This window comes from Pangasianodon hypophthalmus, chromosome 28 (genome assembly GCF_027358585.1).
Source record: "Pangasianodon hypophthalmus isolate fPanHyp1 chromosome 28, fPanHyp1.pri, whole genome shotgun sequence".
Classification (NCBI taxonomy): Eukaryota; Metazoa; Chordata; class Actinopteri; order Siluriformes; family Pangasiidae; genus Pangasianodon; species Pangasianodon hypophthalmus.
Window position 1 is genome coordinate 1,395,390 of NC_069737.1, and position 23,826 is coordinate 1,419,215.

Below are 23,826 nucleotides of genomic sequence, written 5' to 3' on the forward strand. Positions count from 1 at the left end.
CAGTTCATGACCACCACTTCACCTTCAGAGGGCTAACTGGGAAGGAAGCGATGTGTGACTGGATGTTTAATAAGTGTTCAGCCCATAGACAAGGCTGTTAAACTCTCACTAACACACGAGAGACAAATATAACATCAAGATAACATTCGCTGTAATGTAAACACTCTAGCAGTGTTATTGATTATAACCATTCAGTGCTTTTTCTTCTGAGCTGCTGTCCACCAGAACACTACCATTACCTTCAACAACTAAAGTGCCATCCATTTTAAATGCATTTTTAAGTTTAAAGCTAAAAAATAATAATAATTTTATTTTTACCCTTTTTTTCCAGTTCCACTACTTTATCTGGATGCATTGATATTCAGTGGATGTTGTATTTTATACCACACTCTGATATATTTCCCCATTCCTGATAGGAGAACAGAGAGAGCTGTAGCTCGGGCTACGCTCACTGATTTTAGGGAATTGCTGGAGCAGATTGTGGGAATCAGCAGAGCAATAAACACTCAGGCAGTGATGCACAAGCCGAGGATGCTGGGTAATACACAGTGATGAATGGTACTGATAAGGAGCTGAATTTAAGAGAGTCTGGATGTTGGAACAGGGAGTAAGTAATCACTGGAGTAAAAATGTGGCTAGTGCAAGTATTAAACTCTCTGCTTAATGAAACTGTTTAATTTTTAAGTGGATTGATATTAGTTTAATTTATCAAAACAGAGTAGAAATACGGTTTTCTCTAATTTTCCGTTTCCTGTTTCCTAATTATAACTAATTATTATAAAGTAGCATGGAAAAAAAGATGAAGTCTAGGTCTACCTGATGTATAATGTTGAGGTTGTGCAGATGATCGGACTGATGATGTGTTTCAGGATGTGGTTTTTGTTGTTGTTTGTTTTTTAATCACACATGTTGATTAAAGTGAATGTGTTTCCTCCAGGTGGTGAAGATGATGATCATTGTAGTCGTGACCTTCGCCATCTGCTGGCTGCCGTATCACATCTACTTCCTGATCACGGGTCTGAACAAGGCGCTGGCTAAGAAGAAGTCCATCCAGCAGGTCTACCTGTCAGTCATGTGGCTGGCCATGAGCTCCACCATGTACAACCCCATCATCTACTGCTGCCTGAACAGCAGGTACAGAGCATCATGGGTTATCATTATAAATAAATGCACCAAAGTGCTGGTGGCCTGTAGCTGATTAATGTTTGTACAGCTGAAACAGTAGGGATTCATTGAAGTTGATTGGATAAAAAATTGACCAAGTAGGACAAATGTATTTAAAAGAAGCCAAAGAAAAAGGCACTAGGCAAAAATATAAAGTTAGAGCCATCAACATTTGCGTGAGTCTGTGAGGTTTGTCCAAGAACCTACTAAACAAGTAGGATTGAAACATCGCAGCTAGTGAACTAGCTCAGCCTAGTCACAGGTGGACACGAGTCTCACTTTACATCGCCACTGATTTAGTAGTGTTACCATGACAACCATCATTTGTTCAACTTTGGCTAACTTTCTAACTTTCTTGGCTAACTAACTAACTAACTAACTTTCATTTCCTAGCTAGCTTAGCACGCAGGTTTACTGGCTAAAAGTTTTGAGGTAACGCATCTTTTAACGTCAGATATTAATAATCTATAATTGTTCCAAAGTGGTGACATCACAATCTGAGCTCATACATAGCCCCGCCCCCGAATCAGTTCAATAGTATCTGTTTTAAATGAAAAACAAACAAACAAACAAAGTCTACGTACTCGGTAGCAGCATCCATGAATAAATCAATAGATATTTAAACCTCAGGTTTATAATTTCAGGGTGACGTTTAAGTTGTTTCAGGCTTGGGTCAGACCACAGGTCGATAAAATAAACCGCAACCACGAAATACGAGAAAACCAAGACCTGAGAACTAGCACTGTGGCTTAGAAATGCTTCTTAATGACAACTGGGTGAAAAGGAATAAATAAACGCACTGGCTAATGAGACATAATGAGATTAATAATGAGGAGCTGGTGAGATCAGTGATCAGAGCTGATTCAGTGAGCAAAACAGGAAGCTAAACAGGAAGTGGCATAGAGTCGGAGTAGACATGACGTCTTTCCCATTTAGATAAACTGATAAATAAATGGATGCACTTTATTGACCCCAAGGACAAACATTGGCACATGTAATAAACACTCATATAAAATCACTGATAATGGGAGTCTAAGTGCAGCTGTTGCATCAATAAACGTCGAAAATACGTGACTATAAAACGCAGATTGAAAGCGTCACACCACAGGAGCAGTGATGATGAGACAGAAAATCTTCCCATAGCTGTTCTAATGGACTTTTTCCTTTTATCTGTAACTTTCCAACACTGGAGCAAGACAGAAAAATAATTCCAGTTATGTTACACTCTCCTGAAGGTTTTGTAGCATCAAGACGCTATCAGTTAGCAAAAGTGTAACAAGTCGTATTCAAAGGGAATTTGTATAGAAAGTTATACGTGTTAGCATTAGGGGTGCGGTTAGCATTTGTATCTTTTCTTACTATACTCATACGAAGTCGAACATATGCAACAGAAGTCCTAGCGTGTAAGGTTTAGCCGTAGTATTTTACATTTTTGACGCATTGCTACAGCAATCAAAACAATGGAGACACCTGAATACGATACTTTCTCAGCTTAAGTCTGCGAATAAAATTCACCAATTCACTGAACGGGAAAGGACACCGGAAACTTGCCTCCATTTTGTGATGAATTTATCTATCCAATCTATCTGACCTCTGAAAACAATTGCCATTGTGTCTGTTAACATCCTCGGATAAAATAATTTGTTTCTTTCTGTTTGCTAGGATTTTCATGGTTGCTATTTTTCTCGTAAAATAATTACGCACTTCCCACGTCACTCCATCACCTCGGCTCTTCTCGCCCCCAGGTTCCGAGCGGGTTTTAAGCGAGCGTTACGCTGGTGCCCGTTTGTTCGCTTGTCCAGTTACGATGATCTGGAGCTGAGGGCTACGCGCATGCAGGCGACACGCCAGAGCAGCATGTGCATGCTGTCACGTGTGGAAACCACCATGATGGTCATGAGCGACGCCACAGAGGGCTCCACCAAACGCAAGAGCCTCATCAACCACCACCTCCACCACAACCACAACGGCTGCTCTCACTCCACCAAGAGAAGCACAACGTACACACCCAGCAACCCTCACGACGACTTCTGCTGACGACGTTCTTCTGCTGTTCATTCGTAAGAATTCTTAACAAGCATTTGATCAGATTCATCATGCGGTCCTTCTGTCCTTCAGCTTTAACATGAAGACTGTAAGATATTCATGGAATCTTGTAAAGTTACACACTATTAATATTAACATTAGCGTGAAATTAGCCAGCACCAAAATTGACGTAGTTTGTTAGAATTCGTACAAACGTTTATGTGAGCGAGTTGATTAAATGGAGAACAGAGGTTTTGCGTAACGTAATCGGACAAAATTGTTACAATCTTACGAATTCTGTGTGAGATCCGGTTGGTCCACGAGGAACAGCAGTGATCTCCCTGGACTTTTTTTTTTTCTTCATTTCTGTTCATTTTCATTTTTTTCTTCATCACTGGAGGCCAAAAAAGCATCAAAACATCATGTTTCATTCTATCACTAATAAAACACCATAGTGGTGTGAAGGCATGTGGGGGAAAATCATCTTTATTCATTCGCCTGCTTCCCTCGTGGTGTTCGGGTTATTTGTTATCGTTAGAAGAAGGGTAAAAAGGAGCTTTGTTTAAACTCTCTGTTGGCTTGTTATCTCGGCCCAGTGTTGTTCCAGAATCTTCCAGCCCTAACAGCTATTTGCTCAGATAACTCCTGCTTTTTCACGGGAAAAAAGAAAGTGATGAAGGCTGCGTTTCCCAAACGATAATCGTTAAATGTTAGAGCAGAGCTCCCGAGTGGCACGACAGAAAAGCCTTCACACTAAAGGTAGAGTGAGCATCTCTCTCTCTCTCTCTCTCTCATACTTTCTCTCTCATACTCTCTCTTTCCCTCTCTCTCTCTCCCTCTCTCTCATACTCTCTCTCTCTACCGCTCTCCCTCTCTCTCTTTCTCCTTCTCTCACTCTCTCTCTCCCTCTTTCATACTCTCCACCTCTCCCTCTCCCTCACTCTCTCTCTCCCTCTTTCATACTCTCTCTCTCCCTCTCTCTCTCTAACTCTCTCTCTCCCTCTTTCATACTCTCTCTCTCTCTCTCTCTCTAACTCTCTCTCTCTCTCTCTCCCTCTCTCGTTCTCTCTCTCTCCCTCTCTCTTTCTCCTTCTCTCACTCTCCTTGTCTCTCTCTCCCCCCTCTCATACTCTCTCTCTCCCTCTCTTGTTCTCTCTCACACTCTCTCTCTTTCTCCTTCTCTCTCTCACTCTCTCTCTCGCTGTCTCTAACAGTTAAGATATTAACATTACAATACACAGATTTCTATAATCAGCTGTTTATCTTTAATAATTCTGACAGATGCTGCTGAAATCTTTCCTTTGTTTTCAATAAAAATGCCTGAAAAACATTTCTTTCCACGGCTATAAATAGAATTTATATTATTTAATTTATATTATGAGGGTTAGTTCGATGAAAACCTTTAAAAATTTTTAGTCTAATTCCAATTCTACTGAAACAAAATAATTACAAAATATTACAACTTTGATGTAGCAAAATGGCCGAGTAGACATATTTTATTTTCACATATTTTTAAAAAAAAATTGTAAAAATCTATTAATTAAATGCTAAATAAGTTCATTATTTTATCTATATAAAATAAAATATTATATATTATATAATATATGTGAAACTGTAAATATTCCAGACTTTTATTATTACTCAGAGGGGTGAATGGAACATTCCGGCATAACACTGGACTTTAAAGCTGATTTGACTTAAAATTAAAACTAAAATCAGTCCTGAATCCTGTGTTTTGTTCATTTTTTCCGTAAATTAGAGTTTTTTTGTTTCTTTATGGTTTAGATTTAAATAGTATAATGTATATATCGATACTGCTCTGCTACCAAACCATCATTTCATATTGTAGCTGTTTAGGATTCTGTGTCAGTGTTTAGTGCTCGATTTCAGCTGGAGATCTCGGACACACACACACACACACACACACACACACACACGCGTCTCGAGATCAGAGAGCTGGAATTGCTTTTCAATGACTTCACAGTGTCGTGAACATAATCACGTTATCCACAGCGGCGTGGCGCTCGGCCTTTGTGAACAAACCCAAACTCTTGGGATGATGGTTTATTTCCCAGAGGAGTGTGTTAGCTTGTGTTGTTTAGCTCGTTGTTTAGCGTCGCATTGTTTTGCGATACGATGAATTTTAACAGCGAGTTCAGAGCTTTGGGTTTTTTTTTATTGCTTTAGATTTCCATCTGAAGAAAATAAACGTCTCTCTTTTTTTCAAATAGTACTTTTGTTTTTTGTGTAAATATAATTAAGTGTATTTTACTAAATTACTTATTTTCATTTCTTTCTTCTTAAAATGAAGCTTTACACTTTACACATTACAACTTCAATGTATTTCAAACCAACCAACAACTATAAAATGGTTCAAATAGTTCATTTTATAGAGTTATTAGCAGTCATAACATTTTGTAAAATGTTACTTAAGCGTGAAGTTCATAGGGCTACATATCGGCTACATAAGTGCTGCATGACAACTGACATAAACCAAAGTAAACATTTATGAAGCCTTATTCCAACAGCCATCAGAATTCTTTCAACAATTTTGACGTCAAGTTGTCATTAGACTTTAGGATGTTATGACTGTTCTACTTTACTTTAAACCATCATAACATCATCGTAGGCTTTATAAAGTGTTACATAAACCTATATAGACATTTATAAAGCCTTATTCCGACAGCCGTCAGACTGCTAGACTGCTTTTGTACGTTTTATGTCACTTTGACATTAGGCTGTTATAACACTTTCTGGGTTGATTTACATTAATGCATCATAGCAGTGCTGGTATGTCAGACTCACATAGTGGTTATAATGTGACATATATCATAAGATTAATAAGATTTTTTTTTTTAAATAAAAGACAGAGTTATGTATTTACTATTACCATTAAATCAAACCAATTTAATTTCACTACTTATGTTTATAAAGACTTATGACAGTGCCATAGAACCATAATGACACTGTAATAACAGAGATATGTACAAGTTACCTTCTCTGGCTCTGATTATAGTATTTATAAGATGTTTATGAAAACCTATGACACTACAATGACACTTATGTATATTCTCTTTGTCACTTAATAAATATTTATATCATGTTTATGAAAACCTATAAAACTAGATTGAGATTATAATGACATCCTACTGATGTTATAAATAGTTATGTATATATGTTTCTATTCACTAATAATTACTTATAGCATATTTATGAAAACATATGGCACTACAATGACACTGTAATAACACCTTAATGATACCATCACAGCAGAGTTAATGTATATTTGTTCTCTGTCCCTTAATTAGTATTTAGAACATGTTTATGAAAACCTATGACACTACAATGACAGCATAACGACAGGGTTATGCATATATTCTCTCTGACCCTTAGATAAAATGAGTTATGTTGTATTGTTTATAAGATATTTATAAGATAAACTTATGTCAACTGTTATGTCAACTTGACGGCCAAACTGATAATCACAGCCTTCAGTCAGCTGATGTGTGTTGGAATAAGTCTTATATGTTTATGTATGTTTATGTCAGATGTCACTTAGGAAGGGCTAATGTAGGTGTTATGTAGCCTTATGAACACAGCCCTTATGTAATGTGCTAATCTTTTATTAAGAATTCAATGAATTGAATTATACAGATTACAGTGGCCTGGTTTGAACCTTTTAAATTTTTCAATAGTGTGGGTTGAGATTGCGATTAATGACACACACACACACACACACACACACACTCACACTCACACACACACACACACACAATTACATTTCAGCACCGCTGACACAAGCAGAATACTAAAATTTGGGTTTTATTCGCTTCTTTTAAAATGCACTAATGGATGCAGTTAAGCCCTGAGCTGAAAGCATACGTGCACCCACCCACACACACACACACACACACACACACACAGACAAACACACACACACACACACACACTGAAGTCCAGGAGTCTTACCGAGCTCTCATCAGACCACACTGAGAATTCAAGTGTAATGGATTTTTTTTTACGGATGACAGACATCCACCTGTGGCCTCTAACACACACACACACACTCACACAGACACACAAACACACACACAGACACAAACACACACACACAAACACACACACACAAACACACACACACGTTACTGGCAATTCAGACGTATTAGATAAATCGTGTGTATAGCTTTTGTATTGAAATGAAAGACATGTACAGTAAATGTTCATAACGCCTCTTGATTGACGTATTGTGTATAATTTAATGTAAATATAACGTATAGAACTGCGACTATAGGAACCAAATAACACCGCCGGCGCTTTTCCATTCGCACATACGCTATAGAATGAGCGGTATAGTGAGACGGGAACGTGTCCTGAATGCGTAAGCGACGTGAACTCAGCTCTGATGGAACACAGAACATGTTCTGCATTAAACCCTTTAAAACCTTTACATTATTTTTTTAATTTAAAAAAGTAAAGAAATGATGATTAAATTATTATTCTCTTCATAGAAAGCCTTTGTACAGTACCTCACTCTCCTTGGTTTTTATTGTAAAACCTCCACCATGTCACGCACTTTATCTTTACCTCATGTGAATGTAATCTGAACAGCAATCATACTTTCTCCACACTTTTTTCTGTAAATAATGCTCAGACATGTTGAAAGTATTAGCCATGACATGATTGTAGCGCATGTGTATAACATGTCAAGTCTGTTACTTATAGAAATTAAAGGTTTTTTTTTTAATCGTGAAGTCATAAAGCTGCATCAAGATAGCATTTTTATTCTTAAAGGAGCTGTATGTGATTTTTTAAAATTTAATAAGCGCCCCCTGCTGTCTGTGAGGCAAAACAAAAACACTAATGAGCCTTCATTTATACTTAATTATACCTGCTAATTATACCTGAGAAAATCTGCTTCATTATTGGTCTTTTAAGAAAAAAAAGAGGCGGAGCTGTGCAGCTAAGGAGGTGGGTGTGGGTGGGGCTAATTTCAGGGCCAGAAAAATGTACTCTACAAAGATGTATAAAGATCGTCTCTATGGGTGAACCCTTAAAAGTTCTACAGCAGAATGTCCCTGTCAGATACGCTTTCTGTAGCATGTCTTAGGGATCCAGCATTCATAATGCATTATAAATGAATTTATAGCATGTTATATAGCATACATTATGCCTTATAACCCCTGACATACTGTAAATCTGTACATGTTTCATTAGTTACAGCTAGTTACAGGTGTAACGCTTTTAAAGCTTGAGTATTTGACTATACGTACAGCTTGTAACAGGAGCTTATAATGCTTCATAACGTGTTATGGTAACTATAACTACTTATGGGCATTTATTCACAGTTAACATAGACATTATAAGACTTTATACAGTCTTTTGTAGGTGACTACAACTACTTATGAATGTTTATAGACATTTCTATCGGACATTATAAAGCTTCAAGTGAAGTTATAATTTTTTTTTTTTAATTTTAAATGTCCTTTAAATGAAAATGAAATTTCATTTCAATACATAATACCTTACGAAGCACTATGAGCTTTGTTTATATGCTTTAAGTGGTAATAAAGTGTTATGTAGGTATTTATAACTACTTATGAGCATTTATACAGGCATTATAAGGTGTTATAAGGACAGATTAACTGGGTGCTGGGATTGATAAAATATGCAGGTTTTATAACATGTTATAAATGTATAACGCTATAAAACTCGAATATTTTAACAAATCTTGACAAGTTTTGTAACATTTTATAATGTATTATGAATGCTGGGTTCACAGAAAGGTGTTATGACTGCTTTATGTAGGCCAGAACTCTTGAGAAACTCTTTTTTAAAGATGGAGGTTGCTGATTGGCTCCATGTTTGTGTTTTGTTCACATATTCATGTATTCAGACTTTTTTTTTTTTGTTAAAGATTGTAGTCTGTCCTCGATTTTTGTTAGTTAACAAAAAAAATTTGGAGTACAAACTTCATCCGTCTGTCCATCGTGATAAAACGTCCGCAGGTGTTCATTTGCAGAACTCCAGCTTCAGAACTTTTAAGGGTTGTAGCTTTAGGAAACCGAGCTGGAATAAATCTGTGATGACGTTTGGGGCGATTCAGAAACGTGGGTCAGGAAGAGTTTCATGTTTCATGCGCTGGCATTCCAGCACTGCGCTCTATTTTGTGACTTGAGGGCGAGTCGGTTGCGTTATTACCTCCTCGTGAACTCTGGACCAGTCTGGCAACACACAAAGTCAGGCTTCAGGTCATGGCTTTATTAGAGAGGATGTGACGTGTCTCATGCAGGCTCATCCTGCTGCTTCGGTTTTATTTCGCTCTAATCCTCAGTTATAAATACTTTTTTCTACAGATGTTCATCTGATGATTTAATGCCTCACAGCTTTGAATTTGTTAATATAAGAATAAAAAACCAGGCCACTGTTATGTTCTCGTGCCTAATAAAGACTCATTATATAAAAAAGGCAATTATAATTGACTGTGTAAGAACAAAAATACCTCGCGCTTGTGTTTCTGTCGAATAAAACAGAGTTCTGGAGTTATTCATTTAAAATAGCACTAATTACGTTTATTGTCTCATTGTGAAGAACTGCTTTAAAGCCGTGACAGTCTAATTGAACTACAGTGATTTTTTTTAAATGTTTTTTTTCTCTTTTTCGGTTGTGCAGTATTGTAAAAGGAGTTTTCATCCTGTCTATAACACAATGTGCATTATGTCTCTTTTATGTGAAGAATAAATTTGATTGCTTCTGCAGAAAGAGGATTTATTTAGACGATTAGGTTTATGATTTATGAACTTGTCAGATATACGATGTGATTGAAATAAAATGTATTAAAAAATATTCAATTTGGGTTTTTTTTTGGTTTTTCATTCACTCAAGAGCACGCCGAACCTGAGCTCACTAAGCCATTATTCTGATTGCAGTTTTGCTTTATAAAGTGTTACGCAGGTAGGTATAACTACTTATGAGCCTTTATGCAGCTTGAGTCAGGCATTATAACCCTTAAAGTGAAGTCATAGGCTTTATAGCATGTTATACAGGTAACTATAACTACTTCAACATTTATACAGACTTGGGTCAAGCATTATATGGTGTTAATCCTTATAAACTACTTGTGAGCATTTATACTGACTTGCATCAGGCATTATAAGGCTTTATAAAGTGTTATGCCAGTAACTATAACTACTTGAGCTTTTATATAGACTTGTATCAGGCATTATAAGGCTTTAATTATCAATCATTTAGTCATAGGCTTAATAATGTGTTATTCAGGTAATTATAACTGCCTATGAGCATTAATACAGACTTCTCTCAGACATTATAAGGCTTAATAAGTGTTAGGCAGGTAATGATAGCTACTTATGAGCATTAATACAGACTTGTCAGGTGTTATAAGGCTTTATAAAGGGTTAGGCAGGTAATTATAACAAATTATTAGCATTAATACACACTTTTGCGTTATCCTGGTGAGTATAACTACTTGAGAGCATTTATCCTGACTTGTGTGAGGCATTATAAGGCTTTATAAATTGTTATGCAGGTGAGTACTCATGAGCATGTCCACAGGCATTATAAGGAAAGATTAAATTATCAGGGAATATGCACATCATATATCACACTATAAAGGCTCTTATAATGCATTATGAATGCTGGATTCATGCACAAACACCGTTATGAAGGTTTTAAGTAGGCCAGAGCTTTTGAGAAAGAAAGTCTGAAGGTGTAGGTTACTGACTGGCTTCATGATTGTATTTTATTCATACATTCCTATTTATGTGTAAGTGCACTGTTTATCAGAAAATGGCTCACTGTGGCTAGTTTTTTTTTTATCGCACTTTTCTCTAAAAACGCTGAAGCAGAGCGTCGCACTCATCACACACGAGTTTCCACGGAAACCTCTGAGTTGAGACTAATCCCTGAACCCTGGGGATGAGTGTGTTTACAGCTCTCTAAATTCCCACACAGTAAGTTGTTTTTTATTATTAAACACATTTTTATTTTCAGTAGAGCGAGCATCGCACACACAGTAGAGTTACTAGCTATTAATTATTAGCACTCTGTAACACAAACAATAATGAGCACAGTGAAATTACAATTTTTGAGGTTTTTGTTTCGATTAATATTTTATTTCAAGATAGCACTCATTATTTCAAGTTATTATCTCATAATATCTAGTCACTTCTTATTCACATTTTATCTTGTTATTTTGATGTTAGAACTTATTTAGAACTTGTTATCTTCCTCTTCCTCTTCTTCTTCTTCTTCTTCTTCTTATTATTATTATTATCTTGTTATTCTGAGATATCTTGTTATTTTGACTGATCTCAAGCTAGAATGTCATTATTCTGACCCAATATCTCATTATTTAAAGACCCCATGTTGTTATTTTAACTTAATATCTTGTTATTTTTTACTTATTTCAATATCATTATTTTGACTTAATATCATCTTGTTAATATCAAGATAGTAACGACATAATATCTGGAACTAAGAAGAAGAAGAATACATAATGAGATATTACATCAGAATACAAATTGAAACACAATTTTAAGTCAAAATAACAAGACAATATATTGAAATAACGAGACAGTAACTTTTTATGTGAAAATAATGAGATATTAAGTGAAAACAACAACATATTACGTAGTTATTATCTCATTACTTCAAAATATATTGTTATTAAGTCAAATTAACAAGATATTTATTCAGAATAGCAGCATAAATAATGAGATATTGAGTTTACACCCTAATTACCCAGTGAGCCCTTAAAGAACTCTTGAAGAACTCTTTATGTGTTAATTGATTAAGTACTAACTCCAAATTATTGCTTGTTATTTTCTTCATAATATCCAGAACCTGGCAGCATTTGGATAAATTTTCTTGGTACATATTTATTTTTTTAAAAAAAGGGTTCTTTAAGGGTTCACTGGATAATTAAGGGCTCTCAGCTACCTAAAAGAAACACTACCAGTGTGTATTGATTTCCTTGCTGATTATTAAATTACATTAAATTACATTAAACTTCATAAGACTGCTGTAATGATTAATAAACTTCATGTACATTTGAGCTGACGTGGTTTGATCCTAAAAGCTTTTTGGAGAATCTAGATGAAGTTCATTTCATGTATTTGTTTTTTATTTGTTTTAATTTTATATTTTTCTTACGCAGTTTTATTTCTTGTACTATTTTATTTAACGTACAGCACTATGGTCAGTGCACGTGTTTTTAAATGTGCTTTAAAAATAAAACTTATTTACTTACTTCAGAAAACAATCAGAATAAAATCCCGAAAACGTTTAATAATCTGCGTACGATCTCATGTGTCACTTGTTTCATTAAAAAGTCTAACATTGCTAGAATCCAGGCGATAATTTCAGAACAGAATAATACCAGAGTAAAGATTTATCCTCATAAAGAGCGTACCAAATCGCATCTTTTGTCAAGCAGGTCATTATGAAACATCATTAGCGGCTTCGTACACGTCTCAGCTCCCGGAGTTCTCTCCGACATGGTCTCCTAATCAGAGAAGCGAGCTCTGCACTTTCCCATCATTACTTATCTCTGCAACCACAGGCCTGCGGTGGCATTTTTATTACTCTCTTTTCTCAGTTTTTCAATAATTTGCTGCAATTTGACAGTATAATGACTTTGCGTTGAGGAAGCGTAATGACACGACACGAGGAACAACAAGCCTATTAACGTCACTATCACATGTTTAAGTCCTAAAGGTGGGTCACGATAAGTTTGTAGAAAATTTCTTGAAAATGGCTTAAGAGAGGTCAGTGTGTTAAGTTGCAGTCTTGAGATTAAAAAAAAAAGGACATCATTAATGACATCACTTCATTATGTAGAAAATCTGATTCCGTCCTCCTTCATTTGTATTCATACTGATGAGATTTGGTTGAAATATGAGACGCATGAGAAGTAATAAATCTCTCAGTCACGTGATCCGAGGTCGAGTTTGGAGCACCAGAAAAAAATAAATAAATAAACATTTATAATGACAAATAAAAGAAATAAAAAATATGCTTAAAAAGGGAAAGAAAAGGTTTTTTTAATCATGCAGATGTATATATCAGCAACAAAAAATTTAAATTTCAAATTAAAAATGTAATCAAAAATTAAAATAAATAAATAAAAATTCAAAAAAGGCAAGAAATAATAATTATGCACATGTACATGTGCACTTCAACAAATCAGAACCAAAACATAATTTTGTGTGCAAAACAGCAGCAAATGCATGGGAGAGAAAAAAGAAAAGAAAAAAGAGAAAACAAAGAGAAAAACAACACAGTGAGGAGGAAAAATCTAGGTTTTGTTTTGTTTGTTACTGCTTCTCTGAACGTGAGCGAGAGCTGGAGGAGTCCGTGCTCCCGATAAAGACTCGCTGTTTATCCAATTAGCATTTTGTCTTTTCAAAGAGAGATCAATGGAGGCAAGCAGCCAGGAAACGAGCAGCGATCGAAAGGAAGCATCGGGGAAATTCTCAAAGACGTCTCCGCAACAAACTACATGGAAAGTTGGCTATATCATTAAAAAAACACAATATAAACGTAGATGTAACAAAATAAAATAAAATAAAAAAACACCAAATACATGAGAGCAGTAGGATCATCACTGTTATTTTTCACTAAATTGTGAATAGTCATCATTTTGTTTTGTAAAGTATCTCTTTACCATGAATGTTAACGGTAACCTGTTGTTTTTTAGCTAGCATGTAGCTCACTATCTACCACGGTGTATGATATGATGGATAATAACAGATCATGTGAAATGTTTAAATTCTTATTAAACATCCAGTAACAATTCGTGTTTATTGCAGCATCCTGGATAAAAATGGTCTAAAAATCCAGCAGCATCACACAATCACCAGTTTATATGGTCTCACCATTTTCTGTAACTACAAAATGACAAAATCTTAAAAAAGAAAATACTAAATTCCTGAAAACAAAAGTAAATATAAATTGATTTTTCTGTTCCTGCAGCATGATGCTACCACCACCATGCTTCACAGTGGAGCTGATGTTCTCAGAGTGTTCCACCAAACATAGCTCTTTCTTCAAGGCCAAAAAGTTCAATTAGACCAGAGATCATTTTTCCACGTTTACAGTAACAGTCCATGTGTTTTGAAACATTCTGGATAAAAATGAATTTTTCTAAAAATCCAGCAGAATTGCATCATCGTGATAACATACGGTTATCATGTCACCTTGTAAAATATTGTATCTTCTGTAAATACAAAATTACAAAAATCTTAAAAAGTAAAAAATTACTCAATACAATAGCAATTTTTTTTGTATTCCGTATATATCTGAAATACTGATAAAACAGGATAGATTTTTGCAATTTTAGAGAAATAAAGAAATTTTAGAGAAAAAAAGAGAGAAGCAAAAATTAGACAATTACAAGCCGTGTGTGATTTAAGAGCGAGCTAGCTAATAGCTAGCTATTTTATATGTCAAGTAATACCTAAGTAATTGGTTTGTCCATTTTATTTACTCTTTTTTTTACAAAAGAAGGAAAATTATTTTCTTTTGGTCACAATTCTGAGATTTGCAAATAATAATAATTACTCCATCCCTCTTACCCTCAACCCTGACCAGGTTCCCAACATGATGCTACCATCACCATGCTTCACAGTAGGAATAATGCTCACTGAGTGTTGGGTTTCTGCCAAACATAGCGCTTTGTGCCAAGGCCAAAAAGTTCAATCAGATCACAGAACCCTTTTCCACGTGTTTGCTGTTTCTCCAACAGAATATCATGTGATTTTCCGGGTTATGGTTGTCCTGTGAACAGCGTCTGCCATCTGAAGTGATTGGAATCTGATTAAGTTCGGGGAATTTACAAAAAGTTCTGAACTCTGAACTCACATCACCAGAAATAAATTCAAAGTCTTAGAACTTCTGAAAAACACATCACTCGTGACTGAGCTAAATTGAGTGAGTCAATCTTACAACATTCAGCTCTGTAAAGACACCCGGTGTGATGCGTCTGATTTCTGAGCCGAGTGGTGAGAGCTCCTGTGCGGTGAGCGCTCACGTTCTGCTGAAATGCATTTGCTCATTATCACAAGCGCCTCAGGCTCCTCATGCTGAGCTTCATTTGACTGAAATCTCACCTGGAAGTCGCACAGTATGTGGTGAAGCTCATGTTCTGTTCAGTATTCAATGATCCAGACCAAAGATTAAGATTTCTTAGCAATATGATCATAAAAAAGACTTTAAAAATCCAAATATTACAACATACTGTGTACTATTTCAATAAAACATTGTCCCAGTAAACCTTTGCAGAAACTAATGTAACAGAAATTTAAATCATGTTCAGTTTTAGATTTTACAAATCTGATGAATTTTTACCTCCTTACGTTAGAGACAAACGAACTCGAGCATAATCCCTGCAGTGTAAACAGAATTATTAATAAATTATTATTAATTAAAACACTGAGTTAAATTAAATAAAAAAACAATAATTAAGAAATTAAACAAAATATATTAATAATGAAGTAAATAAATAAAAATACATACATAAGTAATAAATATTGAAAATAACAAGTAAATAAATACATAAGAAAGAAAGAAAGAAAGAAAGCAAGAAAGAAAGAAAGAGAAAAAATTCAAAACACGGTTTCTGGATTTTTTTCGCTATTATTGTGCCGCTATTAGTAATGAATTAAACGTTGACTTTGGACACAACAGAACACGGCCCTGGTCTTCGTACATGGATGAGCGAGTTAATTGGATTGGATTGTGATTGATTTGACTCGCCTGACTTGTTGCCAAGGCAACAAGGACGTAAACTCAAACCTGCTGAGTTTGAGCGCTTATTCAACATAAATGAGATTAGAATGGACATTTATATACATTTAAATATATAATGTATGTATATTAGTAAATTGCAGGATTACTGTATCTATATCATGTAATTGCTATTGTGCATTGTGGAATTAATTTAAATTGCTAATGTTTTGTTTCGTTTGTGCGGACGTCTAAGGAAAAAGTGCCCATGATTTGAGCAAGCAGCTTAGCAGGAGTCTGTAATTCTCTAGTTAATTAAAATGTTAGTATGGGGATGTGAGATATCTGTTTATCCAGGCTTCCATTAACCAATCATTAACCCAGATAACCTGCTTCAACTAATCCAGTTCTCAGATGCCTTCAAAGAACATTTGGAATTATCATGGTTTGTAAATCTGGTACACATCATCGTATCTCAGATTTGCAAAACATAATAATGTTAAATGAAATGAAATATACAGTCAAGGCAGAGAGCATCAGAGCAAAACTTTTTTTTTTTTTTCTGATGACGTTTGCCTCATGTCGCAGAGTACAACCACATTTTAATTTTGAACCTTTGGGAATTGTACAAAAATTCTAAAATAGAGGTAAATTTTCCTAGTTTTTCCATTCATATAAACATGGGGTGTGCAAACTTTTGCACTGCATTGATGATCACAATGAGGAAAACCCCCGCAGTGTTTTTTCCTCTTTTTTCCGAGAGCATTGGGTTTTCTCCCTGATCATTTTTCAGAGTTCCCTTAGTCGATTCCCCGGCGAGTGGAACCGCAGGAACCCCCACGCCGCTGTCACTCCTCATTACCTTTTTCCCCATTAGCTTGCTCGACTTGTAATACAAACATCACTGCTCCTGCCAGCGTGTTTATTAATGAAGTCAGAAGCTGTTCAGAAGCGGTTTTTCTTAATGGTCTTGTTTTCCGAACTGTGTTTTTGGCACTCAGTGTGAGTGTAATGGACTCGTTCAGACATCCTCTTCTTCTTTAATCTTTCATTTGTGAACAGTTTTGTTACTAATTATTAATGGCACATGAACATATTAATAATGTTAATATATTATAACGCAATAAATGTTGATGCATTGATCTGTCTTAAATTTTATTCATCAATATTTCCAAGATTTTGCTTTCTGAGTAAACTACTGACAGTAATGGTGATGACAGTGACAGTAATGACAGTGACAGTAATGAGAGTGACAGTAAAGACAGTGAAGGTAAAGACAGTGACAGTAATGACAGCGAAGGTAAAGACAGTGACAGTAAAGACAGTGACAGTAATGACAGTGACAGTAAAGACAGTGACAGTAAAGACAGTGAAGGTAAAGACAGTGACAGTAATGACAGTGACAGTAAAGACAGTGACAGTAATGACAGTGACAGTAAAGACAGTGACAGTAAAGACAGTGACAGTAATGACAGTGACAGTAATGACAGTGACAGTAATGACAGTGAAGGTAAAGACAGCGACACTAATGACAGTGAGGGGAGCAGTGACAGTGACAGTAATGACAGTGAAGGTAAAGTCAGTGACACTAATGACAGTGAAGGTAAAGACAGTGACAGTAAAGACAGTGACAGTAATGACAGTAAAGGTAAAGACAGCGACACTAATGACAGTGAGGGGAGCAGTGACAGTGACAGTAATGACAGTGAAGGTAAAGTCAGTGACACTAATGACAGTGAAGGTAAAGACAGTGACAGTAAAGACAGTGACAGTAATGACAGTAAAGGTAAAGACAGCGACACTAATGACAGTGAGGGGAGCAGTGACAGTGACAGTAATGACAGTGAAGGTAAAGACAGTGACAGTAATGACAGTGAAGGTAAAGACAGTGACAGTAATGACAGTAAAGACAGTGACAGTAATGACAGTGAAGGTAAAGACAGTGACAGTAATGACAGTGAAGGTAAAGACAGTGACAGTAATGACAGTAAAGACAGTGACAGTAATGACAGTGAAGGTAAAGACAGTGACAGTAAAGACAGTGACAGTAATGACAGTGAAGGTAAAGACAGCGACACTAATGACAGTGAGGGGAGCAGTGACAGTGACAGTAATGACAAAAATGGTGATGACATCAGCAATACAGTGACAGTAATGACAGTGAGGGGAGCAATGGTAGTGACAGTGACAGTATAGACAGCAGTGATGAAGACAGCAGACAACAGTGATGGTAAAGAAAGCAGCAATACTGACAATTACCATAATGACAGAGACAGTAATTTCAGTAAGACAGTGAGGAGAGCAATGATGACAGCAGACAACAGTAATGACAGTGATGATAAAGAAAGCAGCAATACTAACAGTGACCGTAATGACAGCTGCAGTGAGAGAGACAGCGATTACAGTAATGACAGCAGCGCTGTTAGTTACGATAATTACAGTGACGGGGACGTTAGCAGCAGAAATGGCACTGACTATGATGACAATCACATGGTCATGTTGATGACAGTGACTGTGATGACATCATGAAGCGGTTTCTACACCTCCACGAGAAACAAACCTGGAGTGACGTGTGTGACGTCATTTTGCGAATGTGAGACCAGGGTTCATTTGGTGAAGTTTGATTTTTTCTGTAATTAAATCTGTTTCAGAAAAATACTCTCATTAGTTAAAACACATCATGGTGGTTTTTTTTTTTCTTAATAAGTTTTCTGACTTGTTTTTGACCATAAATTGACAATTGCCCTCATGTTATCGATTTGTGGAATGTTTTGGTATCATCACTGCTAATTAGGTCTTGAATTACTTTTGCATTGTGCTAATTAACGTTTTTAAATTTGTCTTACGTTCACCTTGAGGATACCTGATGACTCTCTGTGCCAGCAATCTCGCCCTTAATGATGCATCATAATCCAATACAGTTCGAGGAAATGTGAAATGATTTAAAAAAAAATCTGTTAATTCACATTAATAAACATCATTTAGACCAACAAAGTATCATTTATCATTTTATCCCTGGACAAATATCTCAGGCTTTAATATTTATACAAACGGATGGAGCTTGTAAGCTTTTAATGTAATACAAGGCCTTTGAGCAGCTGCTGATATGAAGCGTTCTCTGAGAGTGTTGAGAAACAGTTATTGATAGATTTGGATTTTGGGATAAGGAATAAGATGATGAATGTTTATACATGACCTCGAGCGAAACCTGTGTTTCAGTGTTTACCTCGACGTGACCTTTATAAACAGAACGTGCCTTGGTGAACATTTTTTTCTATGATCTTGGTCTCATTGTGGTTATTTTCTTGTGTTTTATTGTGTTACGCTGCAGCTCACACCGTCACACGAGTCTCCTGAGAGATTGCAGTTGTGAGAGCAAGACCACAATAATGTCCAGAATTGAGGCAAACACTGAAATGTCATGCTCACCCATTCCTCTCTCGCTCCCACCAGGAGTCCAGGCTGTGTGAGGAAAAAGGTTTCTTTTTTGTTTGGACTGTGTTTGGTTCGATTTCCCACAGGGGAAGGGCTTCAAACGCCTGGCCACAGGCCTGCTAGTTCCACAGCAGCTTTCTGCATCACAGAGTCTGACTTTAAAAGCATCGACTCGTACAGAACCCTTTCAGGCTTTTTCTATTCTAGCATGCTAGTCTGAGTTAGCGTACAAATCCTGGTTTATTATGCTAATGATGTGTGAATGAACACACACACACTGTATAATACAGATTTCTGGTTTCAATATTTAATCTGCTTTGTGCTTTGGCTAATTAGCTCATGTTTACTGAGAAACTGGTTCATTATCAGCGTAATGTTGGTGGCTGTTTTTAGTCCTTGCTGTAAAAGCTAGAGTACAAGTCTGATGTTGGTTACCATCGGAGATCACACTACACACACTGAGGCTGAGATACACTCCATTTCATATATTTTACAATTATATCAATACATAAAGTTTAAAAGTGTTTACAGTGTGAAGTAAAAAAAAAAAAGGCCAGAAAAATAAAATAGTGAAAATATTTTTTTTTAAATAAAATAGAAATGCAGATAATAACACTAAAGAAAAACAAAACAAATAATAATATAAATATTGGTTAAAAGTGCATTAAAATTGAATAAAAATACAGCAATAAAGTACAGCAGTTAATTGAACAAAACTGAACAAAAATACAGCAATTAAAATAATATAAAAATATGTAACGTGTAAAAATGTAAGGTTAACGTGCCAGTAAAAGTAAAAGCTAGTTAAATACTAAAGTGAAAAATGTTTTTAGCTGATTATTATTATTATTATTATTATTATTATTATTATTATTATTATTAGTGATAGATGCAGCAAGCGTTCTTCAAGTGTTTTTTTTTAGTTTTTTTAAGGCTTCTGAACTGAAAAATCCTCCGAAGGTTTTAAATGTGATATGAGTGTGTGATTAATATTGACGTATTTTTGTATTCTTATAGAACTTAGCATGACAGTGTAAGCTAGCGTCAGTGTTAATAAGCTAATTAGTAAAATTTAATCAAACTCCATAGCAGTGTGACGAGTATTTTATAAAAGGACAGAGCGGTTTAGATTAGCGCAGGGTAAAAATGTCAAATTAATAATAATAATGAGAAGAAATAAATAAATAAAAGTATAAATTAAAGATAACCCTCCAGCTGGTGTGATTAAGGAGGCAGTTTGGTCATTTGCGTTAACGAGCTCACGTCCGTCTCGCTTTAATGTTTAAGTGTCTTCTTCATTATCCTCTCTCTATTGCTCTCTATGTCCAGCGCTAGCATCGTGCTGTTGCTAATCATAGAATTATATTCACTCACTCTTCATTCTAACTGTAATTCATCTTTTCCTGAATTGATTTTCTGTTGTTTTTAGATCAGAGCCGTCTCTTTAAAAAAAATGAAAAAAGGAAAAACGCTGATGGAGTGAAAATGGCAGGCCTTCAGATAAAAGCTGCATCAGACTCGGAGGAATCGATCGCACATCTTCTCTCATTACACCACACGCAGAACTGACCAGGGACGGCTTTCACGCTCTGCCTCCTGAGTGCACTACACACACTACACACACTACACACTACACAATACACACACTACACACACTACACACACTACACACACACACACTGCACACACTATACATTACACCACACGCAGAACTGACCAGGGACGGCTTTCACGCTCTGCCTCCTGAGTGCACTACACACACTACACACACTACACACTACACAATACACACACTACACACACTACACACACACACACTGCACACACTATACATTACACCACACGCAGAACTGACCAGGGACGGCTTTCACGCTCTGCCTCCTGAGTGCACTACACACACTACACACACTACACAATACACACACTACACACACTACACACTACACAATACACACACACACACTGCACACACTATACATTACACCACACGCAGAACTGACCAGGGACGGCTTTCACGCTCTGCCTCCTGAGTGCACTACACACACTACACACACTACACACTACACACACTACACACACTACACACTACACACTATACACAATACACACACTACACACACTACACACACTACACACTACACACACTACACACAATACACAATACACACACTACACACACTACACACTACACAATACACACACTATACACAATACACACACTACACACACACACACTGCACACACTATACATTACACCACACGCAGAACTGACCAGGGACGGCTTTCACGCTCTGCCTCCTGAGTGCACTACACACACTACACACACTACACACACTACACACTACACAATACACACACTATACACAATACACACACTACACACTACACAATACACACACTACACACACTACACACTACACTACAGCACTACACACACTACACACACACACACTACACACACTACACACTACACACACACTACACACTCTACACACACTACACACTCTACACACTCTACACACACCACACACACACACACACACTCTACACACACTACACGCACACTACACACTCTACACACTCTACACACACACTACACACTACACACTACACACTCTACACACACTACACACACACTACAAACTCTACACACACTACACACTACACACACTACACACACACTACACAACTACACACTCTACACACACTACACAACTACACACTCTACACACACTACACATTATACAATACACACTACACACTACACACACACACACTACACACTACACACTCTACACACACTACACACTACACACACTACACACTACACACACACTACACAACTACACACTCTACACACACTACACAACTACACACTCTACACACACTACACATTATACAATACACACTACACACACACACACTACACACTCTACACACTACACACACTACACTCTACACACAATACACACACTATACAATACACATTACACACAATACACACACTACACAATACACACACTACACACAATACACACTCTACACACAATACACACTACACACTACACACTCTACACACACAATACACACTACACACACTATACAATACACATTACACAATACACACTACACGCTACACAATATGCACTACACACACTATACAATACACATACTACACACAATACACACTACACACTCTACACACACTACACACAATACGCACTACACACACTACACACTCTACACACAATACACACAATACGCACTACACACACTACACACTCTACACACTCTACACACAATACACACACACTGATGCTGAGAGACAGACTGCAGTGTTCTACACACAATACACACTACACACTCTACACACACTACACACTCTACAAACACTACACACACACACACTACACACTCTACACACACTACACACACACTACACACTCTACACACACTACACACACACTACACACTACACACACACTACACACTCTACACACACTACACACACACACACTACACACTACACACTCTACACACACTACACACACTACACTCTACACACAATACACACACTACACACACTACACTCTACACACAATACACACACTACACACAATACACACTACACACTACACACTCTACACACACAATACAATACACATTACACAATACACACTACACGCTACACAATACGCACTACACACACTATACAATACACATACTACACACAATACACACTCTACACACAATACACACACAGTGATGCTGAGAGACAGACTGCAGTGTTCTACACACACTACACAATACACACTACACACACACACACACACACACACTCAACACTCACACACAGCTTTTATTCCGCACCGTAATTTAAAGGGAAATTAGAGAAGGGTTGTTTCACTGTAATCTAAATTCTGTTCTTTTTTTGTTTGTTTGTTTGTTTCACTCCATCTTAACAAGGAGTGAAATATATATTCATATTTTATAGACTATTAAAGCCGCTCCTAAGAGAGGGAGAGAAAGAGAAGGAAAAGTAAACAAACAAACAAACAAACAAATAAATGGGAAAAATAACCATTAAAAGCCAGTCCTAAGTAAAAGAGACAAAAAAGCAAATAAAGAAAAAGAAAGAAAAGAAAATAATTTATTTAAAAAATTAAAATAATTTAATAAATAATATGAATGCATATATTTTAAAAAAAGTCAAAAGGAGAGATTTTTTTAATGGACATTTAAAGACATTTAAATGGACATTTTTGGCCAAGGAAGGGAAACAAAAAAGAACAGAAAATAAGAAAGAGAACCTTACGCTTTTATAGATGATTAAAGGAGAGTAAGTAAGTAAGTAAATAAATAAATAAATAAATTACATTTTATGGACAGTTAAAGCAACATCTTTCATTCAGCAAAAAAAAAAAATGCACATGAACAAATCAACAACAAAATACAGTCTGA

At 36.3% G+C, this 23,826-nt stretch overlaps 1 protein-coding gene across 1 annotated transcript in view; it reads left to right on the top strand.

The window, feature by feature from the left end:
- The window catches only part of tacr3a (tachykinin receptor 3a), a 29,416-nt gene extending 21,397 nt beyond the window's left edge, over positions 1–8,019 (top strand). The window contains exons 4-5 of the mRNA XM_026945196.3: positions 938–1,134; positions 2,910–8,019. Coding sequence (XP_026800997.1) covers positions 938–1,134; positions 2,910–3,201 — 489 coding nt within the window. The 3' untranslated portion in view covers positions 3,202–8,019. The remainder of the gene's footprint in view (positions 1–937; positions 1,135–2,909) is intronic.
- The last annotated feature ends 15,807 nt before the right edge of the window (positions 8,020–23,826 follow it).